The sequence below is a fragment of the Nicotiana tabacum genome, chromosome 16 (genome assembly GCF_000715075.1).
Source record: "Nicotiana tabacum cultivar K326 chromosome 16, ASM71507v2, whole genome shotgun sequence".
Classification (NCBI taxonomy): domain Eukaryota; kingdom Viridiplantae; phylum Streptophyta; class Magnoliopsida; order Solanales; family Solanaceae; genus Nicotiana; species Nicotiana tabacum.
The window spans coordinates 1958203-1979707 of NC_134095.1; the positions used below are offsets into that span (position 1 = coordinate 1958203).

A 21505-nucleotide genomic window follows, 5' to 3' on the forward strand; every position below is an offset into this window, starting at 1 on the left:
AAAACCAAGAATATCATTGTGCTTCAGCAAACCCAAAATGAACCAATCTCACTCAAATCTTCACCAAATGATTTAAAACTTGAAATGAAAACTCTAAACAACATCAATACCAAGCCCCAGTGATCAATTCGAACAAACAACCGCAAAATCAAAAGACCTAAGTTCGTCTTCTTCGTCGAACAATCAGTTCAAGTTTCGAAGATGTTGGCTGCTTCTTTGACGGCAAAAACGGAAGCATTTTTGATGAATTTTGTGCTGAAACTAACGATCTTAGCCCGACCTTCATCATCGGGTATGTACTGATCCAGCTTCTGTATGCCGTTAACTCTAATGACGTCGTCGATCTTTCTAACGGCAGTAATACTGTAATAATAGGTAGTATTATACACCTTCTTCACCGGATCTGGTGTGTATCCTTTCACCGTTTCTTTGCCGGAATTAATGAAATCCCAGATTCCCATTTTTCCTTCTTGCTACTTACCTCGGAAACTAGGGAAGACTAGAAAAATGGTAATGGTAGTACTACACTGGAAAGGGGAGCCAACTTTTGTGCTTTTTCCGGCAATGTGGCCTAGAATTAAGCCAAGCCATAGTTATGGGAGTACTTTGTTTTGCAGATGAAGATGGAAAAGAAAGGGGTGGGGGTCGTTGGGGAAGATGACGGAGGGGAGGGGTGGGTTGGTAATATGTTTAGATCGTTTGTTTAGGGCTAGTTATTTGTATTTTAGTGGAAATAACACTATATAGCTGAGATGGATAGTGATGTGGACAAATAAAATGATGTGGCACGATTTATAATGGTTACTTTTGCCACGTAGACGGAGATTGCAGAACACGCGCTTGGTTAATTAATAAGCCAGCAAAAAACGTGTCTTATTGGTATGAGAATTGCCTAGGAAACGTGTCTAATTGGAAAGAGGTCTAGTTTAAGTGTCTAAGTGAAAGATCGTGCCAACTTTAGGTATCTCCGTATGTATTACGCCTATAGATTTATGTTTGCTGTGATGGGTAAGAGTAGGAAGCAAAAATATGTGATGGTTTGCTGCTCATTATTTGTTTCAGCTTATACAACTACGTAGGCACCGAGCTTCTCTTGAAGTTTCTGTGCTACAACATCAATAAAGGGAGAAGTGGGTTAGGGGTGACATAACAAGGAAGGGGAAAAGTGGTCGCCGGCCGAATCTGTCATTGGCGAAACACAGCCCCTGCTAGGGTTTCTAAGAGCAGGGGAGGAAAAAACCGGGGGGAAAAGAGAAGAAAGAGGAAAGAGAAAGGAGGAGAGAGGGAGAGAGAAGTTTACTTCCTATACGGTAATTTTGTGAGAGAAAAAAAAAGATAGAAGGAGAGAGAAAAATAATACACAGTATATTTAATGGCTTAAAGGTAGAAGTGGTCATAAATAGATATTTTGCTATAAAAATTAAAAGGTGTTATAAAATAAAAGCAATGCAGTAAAATGTAAACAAGAAGAGATAGAGAAAATGGAGAAGTGTTTTCTTCTTTCACTTTGGCATAATTTTTCATTGCAATTACATGGCCTTTTATAGGCATAAAAAGTAAAGATGATGGACATAAAATAGGAAATTTAATCTTTAAGTTATTCACAACATGGGCATCCAATATAGCATCCAATGTAGTATCCAATGTAGTATCCAAAGTAGTATCCAATGTACAAATTATTCATAACACTCCCCCTTGGATGTCCATGTAAGATAATGTGCCTCATTAAAAACTTACAAAAAAAATATTGGGATGTACATAGTTATTTATAATATGCATTGCTTGTTGCCTCATTAAAAACCTCACCAGGAAAACCCAGTGGGACAAAACCTTGGTTAAGGAAAAGAGTGCAGCGTGTAGTTACTCCCCCTGATGAAAAAATTACTTAATGTCTCGAAGACGACGCATTCCAATCTTATATATCAGCTTTTCAAATATTGAGGTTGGTAATGCCTTAGTGAACTGATCAGCCAAATTATCACTTGAACGAACTTGTTGTACATCTATTTCACCATTCTTCTGAAGATCATGAGTGAAAAAGAATTTCGGTGAAATGTATTTTGTTCTATCTCCTTTGATATATCCTCCTTTCAATTGAGCTATGCATGCAACATTGTCTTCATACAATATTGTTGGAATATTCTCTTTCGAAGAAAGACCACATGTTTGCTGAATATGTTGAGTTATAGATCTTAACCAAACGCATTCTCGACTTGCTTCGTGAATGGCTATTATCTCTACATGATTTGAAGAAGTAGCAGCCATAGTTTGTTTTGTCGAACGCCATGATATGGCTGTACCTCCACTTGTAAATAAATAGCATGTCTGAGATCGACCTTTGTGTGGATCAGACAAATATCCTGCATCTGCATAACCAATCAATGATGGCTTGGATTCATTTGAATAAAATAAACCAATATCAATGGTCCCTTGGAGGTATCTGAATATATATTTAATACCATTCCAGTGTCTTTGTGTTGGAGAAGTACTAAATCTTGCCAATAAGCTTACTGAGAAAGCTATATCTGGTCGGGAATTATTGGCAAGATACATTAATGCCCCAATTGCACTAAGATATGGTACTTCGGCACCAAGAAGCTCTTCATCATTTTCATGAGGTCGAAATGGATTTTTCTTTATATCAAGTGATCTCACAACCATCGGGGTACTCAATGGATGTGCTTTATCCATATAGAATCGCCTTAAAATCTTTTCGGTATATGTCGATTGATGGACAAATATTCCATCTTTCATATACTCAATTTGTATACCAAGACAAAATTTTGTCTTTCCAAGATCTTTCATTTCAAATTCTTTCTTCAAACAGTCTACTGTTTTTGGAAGCTCCCCAGGAGTTCCAATGATATTTAAATCATCAACATACACGGCGATTATAACAAATTCAGATCCAAACCTTTTTATAAAGACACAGGGACAAATTGGATCATTCTTGTACCCTTCTTTCAACAGGTATTCACTCAGGCGATTGTACCACATACGTACTAATTGTTTCAATCCGTATAAAGATTTCTGAAGCTTTATTGAACAAGTTTCTCGAAAAATTTTATATGCTTCTGGCACTTTAAATCCCTTAGGTACTTTCATAAAAATTTCGTTGTCTAATGATCCATACAAATAGGCTGTAACAACATCCATTAGATGCATATCAAGTTTTTCTTGTACTGCCATATTTATGAGATACCTGAAGGTGATAACATCCACTACAGGAGAATATGTCTCTATATAATCAATTCCAGGCCTTTGGAAAAACCCTTGTGCCACAAGTCGTGCGTTATATCTAATGACTTCATTTTTATCATTTCGTATTCACACAAAAACCCATTTATACCCTACTGACTTTATGCCTTCAGGTGTTCGAACTATGGGTCCGAAGACTTCACGTTTTCCAAGTGAAGTTAACTCTTCCTGGATAGTGTCTTTTCATTTTGGCCAATCATTTCTCTGTCTACATTCATTGACAGATTTTGGTTCAAGATCCTCATCTTGTTGCATTATTTCAACAACAACATTATAAGCAAAAATGTTATCGATAACAATATTATTTCGGTTCCATCTTTTTTAGGTTGAGACGTAACTTATTGATATCTCTTCATTTTCATTATTTTTAGGTACCTGGACCTCCCCTAAGGTCTTATCATTTGTTACGTCTTGGGGCTCTTCTTGAGCCACTACCTCTGTGTTATATTCACTTTGATCACTTGATCCTTTTCTTCTTCGAGGATTTTTATCTTTAGAACCGATTGGTCTACCACGTTTCAAGCATGGCTTAGACTCATTTGCTTTAATTAATTGTTCTGTCGGGATATCAACTCGAATTGGAGCATTAGCAGCTGGAATATGTGACTTAGTCACCCTTGGTAGGTTAGTGAATGCATCTGGCAATTGATTTACAATATTTTGTAAATGAATAATCTTTTGAACCTCTTGTTCACATTGATTTGTTCAAGGATCTAAATGAGACAGTGATAATGCATTCCAATCTATCTTCTTTTTCAGCTGCTTATTTTCTTCCCCTAATGTTGGATAAAATCTTGCCGTAAATAAATTTTCAGTCATCGGCTCTAGATATTTTATAATAGAAGGAGATTCATATCCAACATATATCCCCAACCTTCTTTGAGGACCCATCTTTGTGCGTTGTGGTGGAGCAATTGGAACATATATCGCACAACCAAAGATCCTAAGATGGGAAATATTTGGCTCCTAACCAAAAGCCAATTGCAATGGGGAGACTTTATGATAACTTGTGGGCCTTATCCGCACAAGTGCTGCTGCGTGCAAAATAGCATGACCCCATACTGAAATGGAAAGTTTTGTTCTCATAAGCATTGGTCTAGAAATTAATTGGAGGCGTTTGATCAATGATTCTGCTAGACCATTTTGTGTATGAACATGAGCAACCGGATGCTCAATTGTTATCCCAGTTGAAATACAGTAATCATTAAAGGCTTGGGATGTAAATTCACCGGCATTATCAAGACAAACTGTCTTAATTGCATAATCTGGAAATTGTGTTCTTAGCTTTATTATTTGAGCCAACAATCTCGCAAATGCCATATTGCAAGTTGATAGTAAGCACACATGTGACCATCTTGTAGATGCATCTACCAAAACCATATAATATTTGAATGGTCCACGTGGAGGGTGAATGAGCCCACATATATCACCCTGTATACGTTCCAGAAATGCAGGGGACTCCATCCTAACTTTAATAGTTGATGGTCTAATAATTAATTTTCCTTGAGAACACGCAGCACAAGAGAATTCCTTAAATTGAAGAATCTTCTGATTCTTCATTGCATGTCCATGTGAATTCTTAATTATTTTACGCATCATATTAGAACCAGGATGGCCCAACCGATCATGCCAAATAATAAAATTATCTTGATTAGTAAACTTCTCGTTTACTGCGGCATGTGTTTCAATCCTACTAATACTTGTGTAGTATAAGCCGGAGGAAAGAACAGGTAACATTTCAAGCACATATTTCTTATCGGACATTATTGTAGTAATATAAAGATATTCAATCTTTTTCATCATTTGTAGTCTCAATATGATAGCCATTTTGGCGAATATCTTTGAAACTTAATAAATTTCAAAGAGATTTACTACAATATAGTGCTTCATCAATAGCCAAATTTGTTCCTCCTGGTAGTAATAAATTGGCTCTTCCAGAACCTTCAATTAATCTTGTACTACCGGATATTGTATTAACATTCGCTTTTTTCATTACCAAATAAGAGAAATATCTCTTATCTTTTAAAATAGTGTGTGTTGTAGCACTATCTAGAAGACATATATCATCTTTATTAATCTTGAGTCCAACTGAAGACTGGGAAATTTTCAAATTCTTCATAAAAAAAACAAATAATACATCATAAGAAATATTAAAGACAAGCGGAAAAAAACATTAAGAAATACATTAGGAATGTAGAAACTAGCAACACATGATGCATTAGGAAAATACACTCAAAAAAAATAAACTAGTTGCAAACATAAAAATAACAATTTTTATAGCTTCATTCCCCAGTAAGATGATTAGTTCTTCAGTCAATATCCTCAAAGAAGTCTCCAACTTCTAAATGAGTAATATTTGTTAGGCCTTCAAAATCATCATCTTTATATGCAAGATGTGCCTTAGAATCATATTTATTTGAGGGACCTACTTCATCATTATTATTTTGAAAGGTCAAGTGTGCCTCCACATTATTTTCTTTTTTCTTGAGGGAGGCTTGATAAAGTTTGACAAAATGTTCTGGCGTACGACAAATGCGTGCCCAATGACCTCTCATACCACATCGGTGACACATACTAGCTTTACCTTTTGAATGATTAATTTGAGAACCTTTATTGTTCTCCAATTTATTTCCACCATAATGACGATAATTGTTTCGTTCCCTGCCACGTCCACGTTTACGACCATGTCCACGACCACGGTAATTATTTTGTTTTCTTTCAAACTTATCATATGTTGCTACAACATTCACTTCCGGAAATGGAACTGACCCGGTGGGACGAGCTTCATGATTTTTCATTAATATAGTATTATTCTGCTCAGCCACAAGTAGGCATGTGATTAACTCAGAATATTTCTTAAAACCTTTTTCACGGTATTGTTGTTGTAGCACCACATTTGAAGCGTGAAAAGTAGAAAATATTTTTTCCAATAAGTCTTCATCTGTGATAGTGTCTCCACATAATTTTAATAGAGAACTTACTTTAAAGATAGCAGAATTATATTCACTTACGGTTTTAAAGTCTTGCAACCTTAAATGTATCCACTCATACCGAGCTTTCGGTAATACCATAAGTTTTAGGTGGTCATATCGATCCTTCAAATTAATCCATAATTCAAGTGGATCTTTTACGGTTAAATATTCAGTTTTTAACCCTTCATGTAGATGATGACGAAGGAAAATCATGGCCTTCGCTTTATCCTGATTTGATGCTTCATTTCCTTGTATAATAGTATTTTCAAGACCTTTAGCGTCAAGGTGAATTTCAACATCAAGAACCCATGATAAATAGTTCCTTCCGGTGATGTCAAGTGCCACAAATTCAAGTTTTGATAAATTTGACATAGTGAAAACTATCATAAAAGATGAATAAGTTAGAGAAATAATTATAATAATAAACAATTAATGAAAACGAAACGATTAAGGTAAAAGAAATGAAAATAGAGCTATATCATGTTAACAATCTACTATTTCATTTTATTCTTGCCATAAAGTAGAAATTACATACTTGTTTCATTTCACTTTATATTATTGATATATATGTGTTAATAGAATTGAACGTGATTAACATTATTTATATGTTCCAATAAATATAAAGTAATTAAAAAATTATTGCTTGTCAATTCATTTCTCACAGTTCTTCAAAATGCCTTAAAGATATGTTTTGATCCAGGGAGTCCATGACATTAGTGCACAGCTAGTTTGATGACTTTGAGGTCCTCTAAGAGTTGAGCACGGAAGGAAATAGTTATTTAATCACTGTAATGTACTTAAACTATTTAAGATGTCCAAGCGCACAAGTAATCTGCAAACAGTGAGCATATGATATGTACTGTCATAAATAAGATGATTATAATGATACATACCTTAATAAAATATGGCTCAACTTAGCGGGAGTTAAGAATAAAATTAGAGCTTCGTGCTGATAACGTGTTATAAAATAAAAGCAATGCAGTAAAATGTAAACAAGAAGAGATAGAGAGAATGAAGAAGTATTTTCTTCTTTCACTTTGGTGTAATTTTTCATTGCAATTACATAGTCTTTTATAGGCATAAAAAGTAAAGATGATGGACATAAAATAGGAAATTTAATCTTTAAGTTATTCACAACATGGACATCCAATGTAGCATCCAATGTAATATCCAATGTAGTATCCAAAGTAGTATCCAATGTACAAACTATTCATAACAAAAGGTAGTATATGAGATAATTTTTTAAAGAGTATTTATTTATAATAAATAAGGCATCAACATTTGCTAAAGGAGATAAAATTTCCTTTTAAATTTTTCTTTTACTGGGCTTGGCCTGTTGATTGATTTAAGTTCAAGAAAGTCCAAATAAATAATTAACCAGAATAATACCAACAAAATGTAAGTAAGTCGAATTGAATTGAGGGAGTGGAAAAAAATGAAATGAGGGAGGAAAATAGACCACAGCCAGCCCAGGTAGCATGCTGAAGCTATCATTTCTAGTTAGGGGAAAAAAACTATCATGAAAGAAAAAGGGGTATGTGGTTATAATATCTTCTCATCGAATATATTAGCTGGCTGAAATCAAATTTCTATTAAATGTTGAATGTATTTTGGATGTGACTTGTTTCCCAAATTATTGGTTCTAAGCTCTTCATTTTTCTCAAGAAATTTGTGCAGATAGAAAACATGCTATATATGATATTTGAATCAACTTGAGTATGTACTATCTTGAAAATGAAATTAAAGCAAGATAATTCAAATTAACGTACGTTTTGTTTGAGAGATATGAAACTTCAATCCTAATGTGAAACACAATGTTGGAATAGCCTCATTATTAAGCCAAGGAGTACCTAGGAATAGTACGATGGACATATTCCAAAAAGTCTATTTCAATGTATTGTCTAGAAAATAAAAACGACATAATTTTAATCAACATGGTTAAACACATTGTTGGAATAACCTCGTTCTTAAGCCAAGGAATGATTTGATTATGATTGGCGGATTTAGGATTTTTATATGATGGGTGTATTATTAAAGAAAGGAAAAAATATAAAATATTAAATGAGAATTGATTTTTGCTCTAGATAAATAATTCAATATTTAACCAAGTGTACCATTTAACTTTTTTGGATGCTAGCAGATAATAATTTAAATTTATTATAAAAAATATACATACATAAAATAATAGTTTGCCACAGAAATTGAGTTTACGTGCCCATATATTGTGACGGAGTGTGACATAAGAATTTTCACATGAGGCACCTAGGAATAACTTTTCCATACACTTCCAAAACACAATTTCATGTGATGGAGTGTCAGAAAGACCTAGATCTTTTTCACCAAAAGAACAAAATTGCATGAAAATATTCTAATATATAATGGAAGTGTCAAATTTCGAATATTTTTTTAAATTTCCAGCTTTATAACTTCTTATACTGACACTGACGTTCATAGGTATCAGGAAACTACCATAAATAGATTAAACTCAGAATTTGATAAAACCAAATATTTTTTAAAAAATACTCCTATGACAATATCGACTTCCCCCCCCCCCCCATATATATTGTTGGAGAAAATTGAATGATTATGGAGAATAAAAGATTTAGCTTGAGGCGTGTCAAAGACATTGTCCTTAAGAATATTTCGCTCACACCGAGATGAATAATATTAGGCGTATCTTCCAGGATTCAACAAGCTCTTCTAGTATAACTAGGAGCAGAAACAACAAAGATTTATGAGAAGAAAAACCCAACACAAAAAAAAGGAAAGAAAAGGTTTAACTTTTTTCACACTACTACCATGAACACAAGTTGATAGTTCTATATGTATAATCCAAAAAACCATCTGAAAATGAAGAAACCTCCAAGCCATAAAAGCTTTTCAATTACAATACATTAAAAACCAAAGTCCATAACGTATAAGAAAAGAAATAAAATGGCCAGTATCACAAACACTAACAAAAGCCATTAAGGCTATAGATTATATTGTTAAGAAACGGTAAAATCAATAAAGGATACCAAACAATTAAGACTTAACTCCATAACGTTGAACTTATTAGCATTAAAATATAGTTATGACATCCAATCATCAATTTTAAAATATTAAATTTATAATTTGAAAATTATGCCATCAGTTACATTTGTAATAAGACCAATTAATATTATTTTAAGAGAATGAACCTAGACGTAATTTTAAACAATTCTTTTTGAGATATTAAAACTATTTTTGTCTCAACATATATATATATATATATATCGATCCAAAGATTATGTAAAGGACATGTTGTCCCTCCACTTGATTATTTCGCATCATATTTTGCATTAAAATGTGTTATTCATTTTTTGATTGAGATTTTACGAAAAGTTGGACCGTCCCTACTATCCCTCAATTAGGAAGGCCCCTTGCTATTTCATGTATATGTAGATTGATACATCTACGTATGCGCTGATTTTTATTTGAACTCTGCATATACAGTCGATTATACAAAAATATACTACCTCTATGGCCTCACTTTGTTGGCACTATTTCCTTTTTGTCCATTCTAAATCTAAAAAGATAAAGCTTTTTTAAAATTAATTTGAAAGCTAGTTAATTTTAAGGCGTAATACATACAGAGACACCTAAAGTTGGCACAATTTTTCACTTAGATACTTAAACTAGGCCTCTTTCCAATTAGATACGTTTCTTAAGCAATTCACATACCAATTAGACACGTTTTTTGCAGGCTTATTAATTAACCAAGCTCGTGTTCTGCAATCTCCGTCTACGTGGTGAAAGTAACCATTATAAATCGTGCCACATCATTTTTTTGTCCACCTCAGCTATATAGTGTTATTTCCACTAAAATACAAATACCAACTTCGTCCCCAACCTCCAACGTTCCCCCACCCGCCGATGTCTCCAATCTCGTCGCCGACATCACCCCTGCTCCCTCTTCGTTATCCAATTTTTGTCGTCTGATCTCGTCTGCCAAGCGGCGTCAAACAGATCCAAACTCCAAAGCCTAAAGTTCATAAAACTCATTTATCAAACTCCTTAATGAAGCCAAGAATTTCCGCGAAAATATCAAAATTACATAACAATGGCCAAGTAATTTTATTCTATTTATTAGGATGTTGGTCTCATTTGTTCACCACTTTTTAGTTGTCTTTGTTTGAGATTGATAATTCTGCTTGATGATTTTTTTCCTGCAGCTTTATTTACTTTTTGGTGTTATGGCAATGAAATATTATGGTGGTTGGAGGAGAAGTTTTGGTGGGATTTTGGAATTGGGGGTTGGTGATGATAAATGAAAAATGGTTGTTGCTAGGTAATTTATGAGGAGAAGATGACTTATTGGAGTATTATTACGGAGGAGGAAGGTTTAAGATAGTGGATGAGCTGATATGGTGGAAAAATGGAGAAGATGATAGAACACAGTTTGTTTTTTGTGTGGGTGGGTGGGTGGGTGGGTGGGTGGGGGATTTAGTGAAAATAGGGTTTTTGTGGTCAAATGCATTGTTAATATTTAATTAATTAAAAAATGTCATGTTTATTTCATTCACGCGCTCAAGGAAGGAGACTGAGAAACACTTTCTTTGCCATGTCATAGTTTTGTGTCTAATTGGTATGAAAATTACCTAAGAAACGTATCTAATTAAAAAGATGCCTAATTTAGGTGTCTAAGTGAAAGATTGTGCCAACTTTAGGTGTCTCCGTATGTATTACGCCTAATTTTAACATTCCCCTTTTGCTGTTGACATGACCAGATCTAGGTGAGAAGAAATGGAGTCAATTATGAGTTCCCTTCCCGGAAAATTATATTAAATATAAGGCAAAATAATTTTTTATAATATAAAATATATTGAATCTACACAATATATATATATTCCAGGCAGTGGTAAAGATGGTTCTAGTTACTCCAACTTTTTAAATCTTTTTGCACAAAATTCTCGCTCTTTCACTAATCACATTAAATATTAGATAATGGCATTTGTTTTTCTCTCTACATTTAGCTTACATATTAGTAATAGTTTAATTTCTTTCTCATAAACTCACAGCCGCAGCTAGCTCACAAATCTTAGACCTTTCATGTCCTCTCTTACTTTCTCTTCTACTTTTCAAAAAATCATTTTCTCTAGCTTTGAGGAACTTTAAGGATAATTTTGTCTTTAACTATGCTAATGCATGCATTAATAGCTTTGGTATAACTAATGCAATGGTTTTCTATGCATTACTTATGCATAGGATAATGCAAAGTATGATGTATAACTAATACAAATATTAGTTATACACAGGTTAAAAAAATATACCAAACAAGATATTAGTAATGCATAGAGCTAATGCTTGCATTAGTTTTTCTAATACCTCCTACCAAACGACCCCTAAAAGAGTTTAATCCATTTAAAATGGTTTTCACGTGAATATCTTTTTCCCCAAACTTCCAGCTACTACTAGTACTAGGCATTGGACAACCTAGTTCATGGCCGAGAAAATTCAGGCCAGGTATTAACTTGATATAAATTACTAATGAGTTTAAGTTATGCGTATTTTTTTATATATTTAACTAAAAGGTAACTATAATTAAATATTTATAATAGATATTAATTGGTAACATAATAAAAATAGTAATTAATTTATTATAGTAAGTTAAACTATATTATAGTGTAAGTTTTTATATTGTTATTGTAATTAATTTGTTATAGTAGACTAATAATAGTAATTAATATTTTATAATAGGTTAAATAATATTGAGAGTGTAAAGTTCAAGAAATATATTATCAGTCTCATAAGCTGACATGCGCAACTACTTCATCTCTTGCTGAAAATTTGGATAAGAAAAATTCTCTTTCATGCAGTAATTCACATACAGTACAGTAGAATTGCCAAATCCAATTAATTCCTTTTCGCAAACATTTTTTATTCAACAAACATGCCGTTGACATTACAAAAATTTAAGATGTTACATCTAAATTACTGACTGAAATGTAAGATAATTTGTTATTGGTAAGTTAGAAGTGGGATTCTTCCCACATCGGAAGAAAAGAAGTTCCGTGCTTGTCATGTGAAACACTCCCGGGACCGACCTTACTCGTACCGTGCCTGTTAGCCTCGGAACTGATCATTATGAAATAGCACATAACAGGCACGAGTTTGTCTCAACAGGCACGAGACTGACTCAACAGGCACGAGATTGTCTCAACAGGCACGAGACTGACTCAACAGACACAAGATTGTCTCAACAGGCACGAGATTGACTCAACAGGCACGGGATCCTAGAGTTAATTATTTTTAACAGTAAAATCAAATTTATTTGAATTTTAAATTCAAAATTCGAATAAATAGTCGTGTCTGTTTGTGAAACAAGACATCCTATCAGAAAGGATCTGTTGGTTGCCTATAAATACACAAGAATTCCAACGAAGTGGATATAGAAAATCACAAGTGTTATTGCAGACTTTGTTGTATCCTGAAGAGAATCGTTTTGTATTTTTCCTAAATTAGTATACAGGCGATAACTCTTTAAGGACAGTCGATTTTCACGCCTCAAAGCCAATTTTGATTATTATTTTCTAACAATCTTAAAGAGTTATTCTGCTATGGAGAAATTGATGTCTGTTGTTGAGAATCCGAAGGAGTTCATCAAACTTGATCGCTTTGATGGAACGAACTTTACCCGTTGGAGAGACAAGATGATATTCTTGTTGTCCGCTCTCAATATCTACTATGTTCTTGATTCTGCCTTGCCTCTGATGCCTGAGCCCACAGCAGAAGATTCTGACGTAGTCAAGGAAGAAAGGAAGAAACGAGAACATGATGAACTGTTGTGTCGCGGCCATATTCTGAATACTTTGACAGATCGACTCTATGATCTTTACTGCAATCTGAAGTCGCCAAGAGAGATTTTGACTGCTCTACAAACTGCAAACCAGAATGAAAAACGAGGTATTGACAAATTCCTGGCTCTGCAGTACTTTGAATTTAAAATATTTGATACTAGGCCTATAATGGATCAGATTCATGAACTGCAAATCTTAGTATCAAAACTAAGTGATCTTGAAGTTAAAATTCCTGATGCACTTCAAATAGGTGCTATTCTTTCGAAATTGTCTTCATCTTGGAATGACTATAGAAAGAAAATCCTACATTCTATGGATAAAATGACTGTGGAACAATTTCGTACTCACATTCAAATTGAAAGTGAGACACGTGCTCGTGATGTTATTAGTCAGCCTTCGAGTTCCGCAGTCAATTTTGTCAGTCAGAATGGTTTAGGAAGTGGGAACAAACATCTGAAAGTTTCCAAAAAGTCTTCTTTTAAAAAGAGAAAGAACTTTAGTTGTCATCATTGTGGAAAGAAAGGCCATATGATTCGGGACTGCAGATATAGAAAGGCAGGAATAAATTTCAATGCAGGCAATACCGAAAAGTCTAGAAAGATTGAAAAATCTGGAAATTCTGAAAAGGCAAACATAGTGGAAAATTCTGCCCAAGGACTGGTTGCCATGGTTTCCGCAATGCAAATTGGTATGGTCATAGAGTTGAATGTGGCTACCGCTGCTACAAATACTCAAGACTGGTGGCTAGATTCGGGTGCTACTATTCATGTCTGTTATGACAAGAAGATGTTCAAGACATATGCAGAAGTGCAGGATTCTGAACAAGTCTTGATGGGAAACCATGTTGCGACAGATGTTGCTGGAAAAGGAAGTATTGAGATTAACTTCACATCTGGCAAGAAGTTGACGTTACTGAATGTGTATCATGTTCCTGATATGAAGAAAAACTTAATGTCCGTTGCTTTGCTGTCAAAGAAAGGCTTCAAGATAGTTATTGAGTCTGATCATGTAATAGTGTCTAAGAATGGTGTTTTTGTTGGAAAAGGCTATAACTGTAACGGCATGTTCAAATTGAGTATTAATGAAATAAATTATGTTTTTGCTTACATCGTTGAGTCTGATTCTTGTTTATGGCATGCTAGACTAGGACATTTAAATTTTGGCTCCTTGAATTATATGTCCAAAAATGGTTATATCTCATGTAAAACTCAACATATAAAATGTGAAATTTGCATACAAGCAAAGATGACAAAGAAACCATTTCGTAAAGTTGAAAGATCCACAGAACTATTAGATTTAATACATTCATACTTGTGTGAATTAAATAGAGAATTAACTAGAGGAGGCAAAAGATATTTTATTACTTTTATAGACGACTTCTCTAGATTTACATATGTTTACCTACTTAGAACTAAGGACGAAGCTTTTCAAAAGTTTAAAGAATACAAGTCTATTGTGGAAAATCAAAGGAGTAGGAAAATTAAAATTATTCGAAGTGATAGAGGCGGAGAATATTTTCCTAACGAATTTAATAAGTTCTGTGAAGAGCATGGCCTACTACATCAAATGAGTGCCCCTTATACTCCTCAACAAAATGGGTTAGCGGAAAGAAAAAATAGAACTTTGGTGGATATGGTTAATGCTATGTTACTTAATGCACATTTGCCATATAATTTATGGGGTGAAGCACTAGTAACTGCATGTTATATTTTAAATAGAGTGCCTTCAAAAAATATGCATATTTCGCCTTATGAGCTTTGGAATGGTAGAAAACCAAATTTAAATTATTTTAAAGTGTGGGGGTGTATATCCTATTATAGAGTACCTAACCATCAAAGAACAAAATTGGGTCCTAGAGGAATTAAAAGTGTTTTTATAGGATATGCACAACACTCCAAAGCTTATAGACTGCTAGATCTAGAATCTAATGTCATTATAGAATCTATACATGTTGAATTTATTAAAAATAGATTTATAAATGACAATGTTGATGAAATGACTGAAATAAATGGAAAACGTATTGATGCTAATAAATTGTCGCTTTCTGAAATTATTAAAACTAAGGAAAAAAGTGATAACATGCAGATAGAACCAAGGAAAAGCCAAAGAATAAGAAAGGAAAAACATCTTGGTTCTGATTTTATTTCCTCACAATCTATAGTATTTCTTGTTGAAGGAGATAGGACAAACGTTTGTAATCAAATTCCAATTGTATTAAATGTTGAAGAAGACCCAAAGACGTTTCAAGAAGCAATGTCTTCTAGAGATGCTGCTTTTTGGAAAGAGGCCATTAATGATGAAATGGACTCAATTATATCCAACAACACTTGGGTTTTGGTTGATCTTCCTCTTGGATTAAAACCTATAGGTTGTAAGTGGGTCTTTAGGAGAAAGTACAATACAGATGGTTCTGTCCAAACCTTCAAAGCAAGATTAGTTGCAAAAGGTTTCACTCAAAAGGAAGGCATAGACTATTTTGATACATATGCTCCTATTGCAAGAATAACATCGATTAGAGTCCTTTTATCCTTGGCCTCTATCTATGATCTTTACGTACATCAAATGGATGTTAAAACAGCCTTTTTAAATGGGAAGCTTAGTGAAGAAATATATATGCAACAACCTGAAGGATTTGTTCTTCCGGGAAACGAGAAGAAAGTTTGTAAATTGATAAAGTCTCTTTATGGTCTTAAACAAGCGCCTAAACAGTGGCATGAAATATTTGATAGTGTAATACTATCAACCAGATTCGTACATAATAATGCAGACAAGTGCATTTACTCTAAATTTACAAAAGAATATGGAGTAATAATTTGTTTATATGTCGATGACATGCTGATTTTTGGTATGAATCTACAAGGAATTACCGAGACCAAAAAGTATCTAACCTCAGTTTTTAAAATGAAGGATTTAAATGAAGTTGATACTATTTTGGGAATCAAGGTCAAAAGAGATAACAAGCAAGTGACTTTGTCACAAACACATTATATAGATAAAATCCTTACTAAATTCAGTCATTTAGGAATAAAGGGGTATAATACTCCTTATGATTCTAGTGTTAAGCTAACTGCAAATACTGGAAGAGCAGTAGCACAGTTGGAGTATGCAAGTGCGATAGGTAGTATGATGTATGCAATGCATTGCACTAGACCCGACATTGCATTTGCTGTTTGTAAACTTTCAAGGTTTACCAGTAATCCAGGAAATGATCATTGGAAAGCAATAAGTAGAGTACTTGGATATTTAAAATATACAAAGCACTTAGGCATTTGCTATAATGGTTTTCCTAATGTATTAGAGGGATATTCTGATGCAAGTTGGATTACAAGTGTTAATGATAATAAATCCATATCAGGATGGATATTTACTCTAGGCGGTGGAGCCATTAGTTGGGCATCCAAGAAACAAACATGTATTTCCCATTCTACTATGGAATCTGAATTTATTGCATTAGCAGCTGCTGGAAAAGAAGCAGAATGGCTGAGGAATATGTTACTTGATATAAAGTTGTGGCCACAACCTATGCCAGCCATTTCCATATTCTGTGATAGTGAGACTACAATGTGTGTTGCTCACAATAAAATATATAATGGGAAATCGAGACATATAAGCTTGAGACATGCTTATATAAGAGAATTAATTACAAATGGAGCTATAACTATAATATATGTGAGATCAAATAAGAATTTGGCTGATCCACTTACGAAGCCATTAGGTAGAGATGTAGTACAACAAACTTGTGGAGAGATGGGGCTGAGACCCTTAAATTAAATATAAGGAATAGGAACCCCACTTTGAGTTAGTATACACTCTAACAATATAAGTTCAATGGGTAATAACAAGTTACTTGTATTGTTTAAGCACTGATCTCCTCTTTAGGAGCCCTAATTCTATTGTACTACTTACTGTTATATGAGGAGTTAAGGAGTTGTTAAATGCTTGTTATAACAGGGGCATAAAGACAAACTCCAAAGTGCATATTGTTACATGAAGAGGTTGATTAATCTTAATGGAATTATTAATGTCTGGAGTAACAGGGACATATTAACTAATTCCACCTATATGAATATTGAAGTGGTGCCGCTTCTAGCAAGATTTAAAGGGTTGATCTTGTAAATATTCATGAATTCAGGATGAGCACATGGTCGTAAACGTGCTAAAGCGAATACTGGATTTTCTAAGCTACTAGATAACACTGTGTGTGTGGTACTTTCGGTTTTGGCACAAGGAGTTGTGGTTCAAATCTTAAGATACCATTAACTTCGTCAAAACTTTAATATACTTACACTAAAGGAAAGTTCAAATCTATAAAAGATACTTTCAATTATTCACAAGTGTTATGAAGCGAAATAACAAACTAGTGGGAGATTGTAAGATAGTTTGTTATTGGCAAGTTGGAAGTGGGATTCTTCCCACATCGGAAGAAAGAAGTTCCGTGCCTGTCATGTGAAATACTCCCGGGACCGACCTTACTCATACCGTATCTGTTAGCCTCGGAACTGATCATTATGAAATAGCACATAACAGGCACGAGTTTGTCTCGACAGGCACGAGACTGACTCAACAGGCACGAGATTGTCTCAACAGGCACGAGACTGACTCAACAGGCACGAGATTGTCTCAACAGGCACGAGATTGACTCAACAGGCACGAGATCCTAGAGTTAATTATTTTTAACAGTAAAATCAAATTTATTTGAATTTTAAATTCAAAATTCGAATAAATAGTCGTGTCTGTTTGTGAAACAAGACATCCTTCTGAAAGGGTCTGTTGGTTGCCTATAAACACACAAGAATTCCAACGAAGTGGATATAGAAAATCACAAGTGTTATTGCAGACTTTGTTGTATCCTGAAGAGAATCGTTTTGTAGTTTCCCTAAATTAGTATACAGGCGATAACTCTTTAAGGACAATCGATTTTCACGCCTCAAAGCCAATTTTGATTATTATTTTCTAACATGAAAGGGATCAACTTGAGAGCAAGGATGGAGCCAGGATGGCGGAATGGGTTTTATCTGTTCCCTTTCGCCAGTTTAAATATAGTTAAAATTATTTTTTATGAATTTATATCCTTTTGAATTTTTCGTGTGTCTATTTTTTTATATTTTAAATTTCTTAATAAAAATTCTGGATTCGCCATTACTTGAGGAACTCGACTTAGATGATAAATTAGTAACATTAGCCTATAGATAAATGACTTTAAAAAGCATGTCTCTCGGCACACGTTAGGTGATAGCCAACTCGCGCCCTCGCCGAAAATGGGAGGAAGAGGGAAACCAAAGAAGAATCATAGCAAAACACCAGTAATCGAACAGAGAATCACATAAATCATCACAAGGGAGCAAGGAAAGTAACATGCAAAAGCAAAGGACAAAATACAAGAGGAAGATCTAGATCTGGATAGTGACAACGAGCTGAATTGGCCAGATCTGAGCTGCAATCGAGCACAATCAGCTGTATTAAAGAGCCTAGTCACTCAAGGGATAACTAAAATGAATGTTTCACTGGTCACAATTGGTGGAGCGAGTACGAGTAAAGCAGTGCCCAATGTAACAGTAACTACAAGCTTGGCAAAGGAGCAGAGCAATGAAACAGTAATAGCTGGAATTGAAGATGAGAAGCACAAGCACGAGACGAAAACAATTCCAAATGGTAATATAGGAAGGTCCTGGGCAGGTCTACTTCAAGACAACAAATTTGCAGCATGAGGAATGAATCTAGCATGTATACCACTGGTGATACAGGATGGAGAAATAGTAGTACAAATACTGGAAGAGGACATAGCTGGAAAATCAGAAGTGGAATCGAGCAATAATCATGTATGTAGTTGGAAATACCCCAACTATTGGGACTATTGAACGATTTATAGCTAGACAGTGGAGTAAAATCAGAAAACCAAAGGTACTATTCCATAATGATGGTTACTTTATAATTCTGATGAACAGTTGTGAAGATAGGAATGATGTGTTAATGAATGGACCGTATTCTATGAACAACAGACCAGTTATACCTAGACCACGGACTGGGGGGTTTGATTTCAATGCGGAAGTGCTGAAAAACATTCCTTTATGGGTCAAATTCCCAAAGCTTCCATTGAACTACTGAAGTAACCAAGCTCTAAGAAAAATTGGGAGGGGTTTGGGTAAGCCAATGTATGTTGATGCATGCACCACAGTGGCTGACAGGATTTCATATGCTAGAGTATTAATCGAAATGGACATCACTAGGGCATTACTAAGATCAATCAAACTATTTGATCCCAAAGGAAAGGTGATAGAGCAGGTGGCATAATATGATTGGAAGCCTCAATATTATAATACATGCTGCCAGATTGGTCACTCATGTTAAGACCAGTAGAAACAAAATCAGGAAGATGGTCAACAAAGGCTTCGAGTATAGAATCAGAAGTAAGAATGGAGAGTTGGGAGGGCACTTGATCCAAAGGTGGATAAAATTGATGCACATGGTAGATTTCTGGAACAAGTGGAAGAAGAATGTGAGGTGACACAAAGCAAAAAGATAAATGAAGAGCAGTGGCAGTTGTCTAGGGGAAAGTCTACATCAAAGAAGAGCATGAGAGGGAGAAGTGAGAATGAGATCAATATTGATAATGCCTTCAAAGTCTTAGTTGATACAACATAAAAGATTGTGCAAATGTCTGAAGCTCAAGAGAAAAGTAGAGGGCAGCCTATTGAAAAGGCGCAAAGGTAGCGATCCCAATTTAAATATCGTAGGATGATGAATATCATATCGTAGAATGTTAGGGGTCTGAATAAATTCTATAAGCAAAAAGAACTCAAAAAAATTAGTAGAGAGAATAAGGTAGTGTTAATGGTTGTGCTAGAAAATAGAGTCAAAGAGACAAATGCTGACTCAATAATAAAGAAGGTATTTAGTACTTGGAAATGGATAGCAAACTATGATGCTGCTCCAGGAGGTAAAATATGGGTAGTGTGGGATTAGACAAAGGTGGACTTTGAGGTATATCAAATCCATAAACAGTATATTGTAGGGCAAGTGACTATCATCCAAAGCAACACCAAGTTTAACTTTGGAGCTGTGTATGAAATACATACTATACAAGACAAGAAGGCATTATGGGAAGATATGAGGGGTACTATAACTGGAATCAGTGGTCCTAGTGTAATGGTGGGGGACTATAACACTATCCTAACTAGTGAGGATAGAGTGCAGGGAAATGGAGTGCAAGAGTTTGAGGTGAGAGATTTCAAAGAGTTCATATTGGATGTTGGACTAACTGAACTAAGAACTGTGAGTAGGAAGTATACTTGGACAAACAACCATGTCCATAGTAAATTAGACAGAATTCTTGTTAATGCTGAATGGATCCATAAGTGGCCTACAATGAAGGGGAGTATTTTGAAGCCTGGTTTCTCTGATCACTGCCCTTTGAGCATAACTTTTTTATGACAATAACCAAGCTAGAAGTAGACCTTTCCAGATCCTAAATTGTCTGGCACAATATAAGGAGTTTGAGGATACAGTGAAACAATATTGGATAAAAGTGAGCAACGGAAATGCAATGTTTAAGGTTTGGAATAAGCTCAAATTGCTAACGGTGGAGCTGAAACAGTTGAATAGTCTTGAGTTTAACAACATTGGGCATAAAATTCAAGCACCAAGATCAAAATTGGAAGGTATACAGGTTCAAATACTAGGACCAGTGAATGACAGTGAAATAATAGCTCAAGAAAAAGTTATAAAGATGGAATTGGCTAAGTGGCTAGAGGTTGAGGAGAGTATACTGAAGCAAAAATCAAGAATTAAATGGCTCAAGCTAGGGGATTTAAATACAGCATATTTCCATGCTTGTATAAAAAATAGGCAAGAAACAAATCATATTGGAAGTTTGGTTGATAGTGCAGGGCAATTACTCCAGAGTCCAACTAAAGTAGAACTAGAGATGTTGAATTTTTGTAAGTTGTTACTTGGTACATCAGAAGCACAGATTCCAGCAATCAATACACAAGTCATGCAGCAAGGAGATATGCTGAGTAGGCAACAACAAATGCAGCTGATAAGAACTGTCATAGGAGGTGAAATCAAGCAAGCAATACAGGATTGATGACAACAAAGCACTAGGATGTGATGGTTATAATTCTTTTTTCTTTAAGAAAATATGGCATATACTGGGTGAGGAGGTTACTTGAGCAATGATGAAGTTCTTTGAAAGTGTTGAAATATGTAAACCTATTAATTGTACCACAATTACTTTGATCCCTAAAGTAAAGAACCCAAATAGCATAAAATAATTTAGACCTATATCTTGTTGTACAATGCTATATAAGATAATATTAAAGATTCTAACAATAAGACTGCAGGAAATCATGCCAGACCTTATTGATAATTGTCAAACAGCCTTTATTCTAGGAAGGTTGATCACAGACAATATCATTATGAGTCATGAATTGGTTAAAGGCTATGGGAGGAAGAATA

General features: G+C 34.6%; 1 protein-coding gene across 1 annotated transcript; it reads left to right on the top strand.

Annotated features, from left to right (window-relative positions):
• The first annotated feature begins 19879 nt into the window (after window positions 1-19879).
• Window positions 19880-21134, top strand: LOC142170618 (uncharacterized). The gene is made up of 3 exons (XM_075232510.1): window positions 19880-19985; window positions 20133-20320; window positions 20538-21134. Exons 1-3 carry the CDS (start codon window positions 19880-19882, stop codon window positions 21132-21134), a joined length of 891 nt encoding a protein of 296 aa, XP_075088611.1.
• Window positions 21135-21505: the final 371 nt, after the last annotated feature.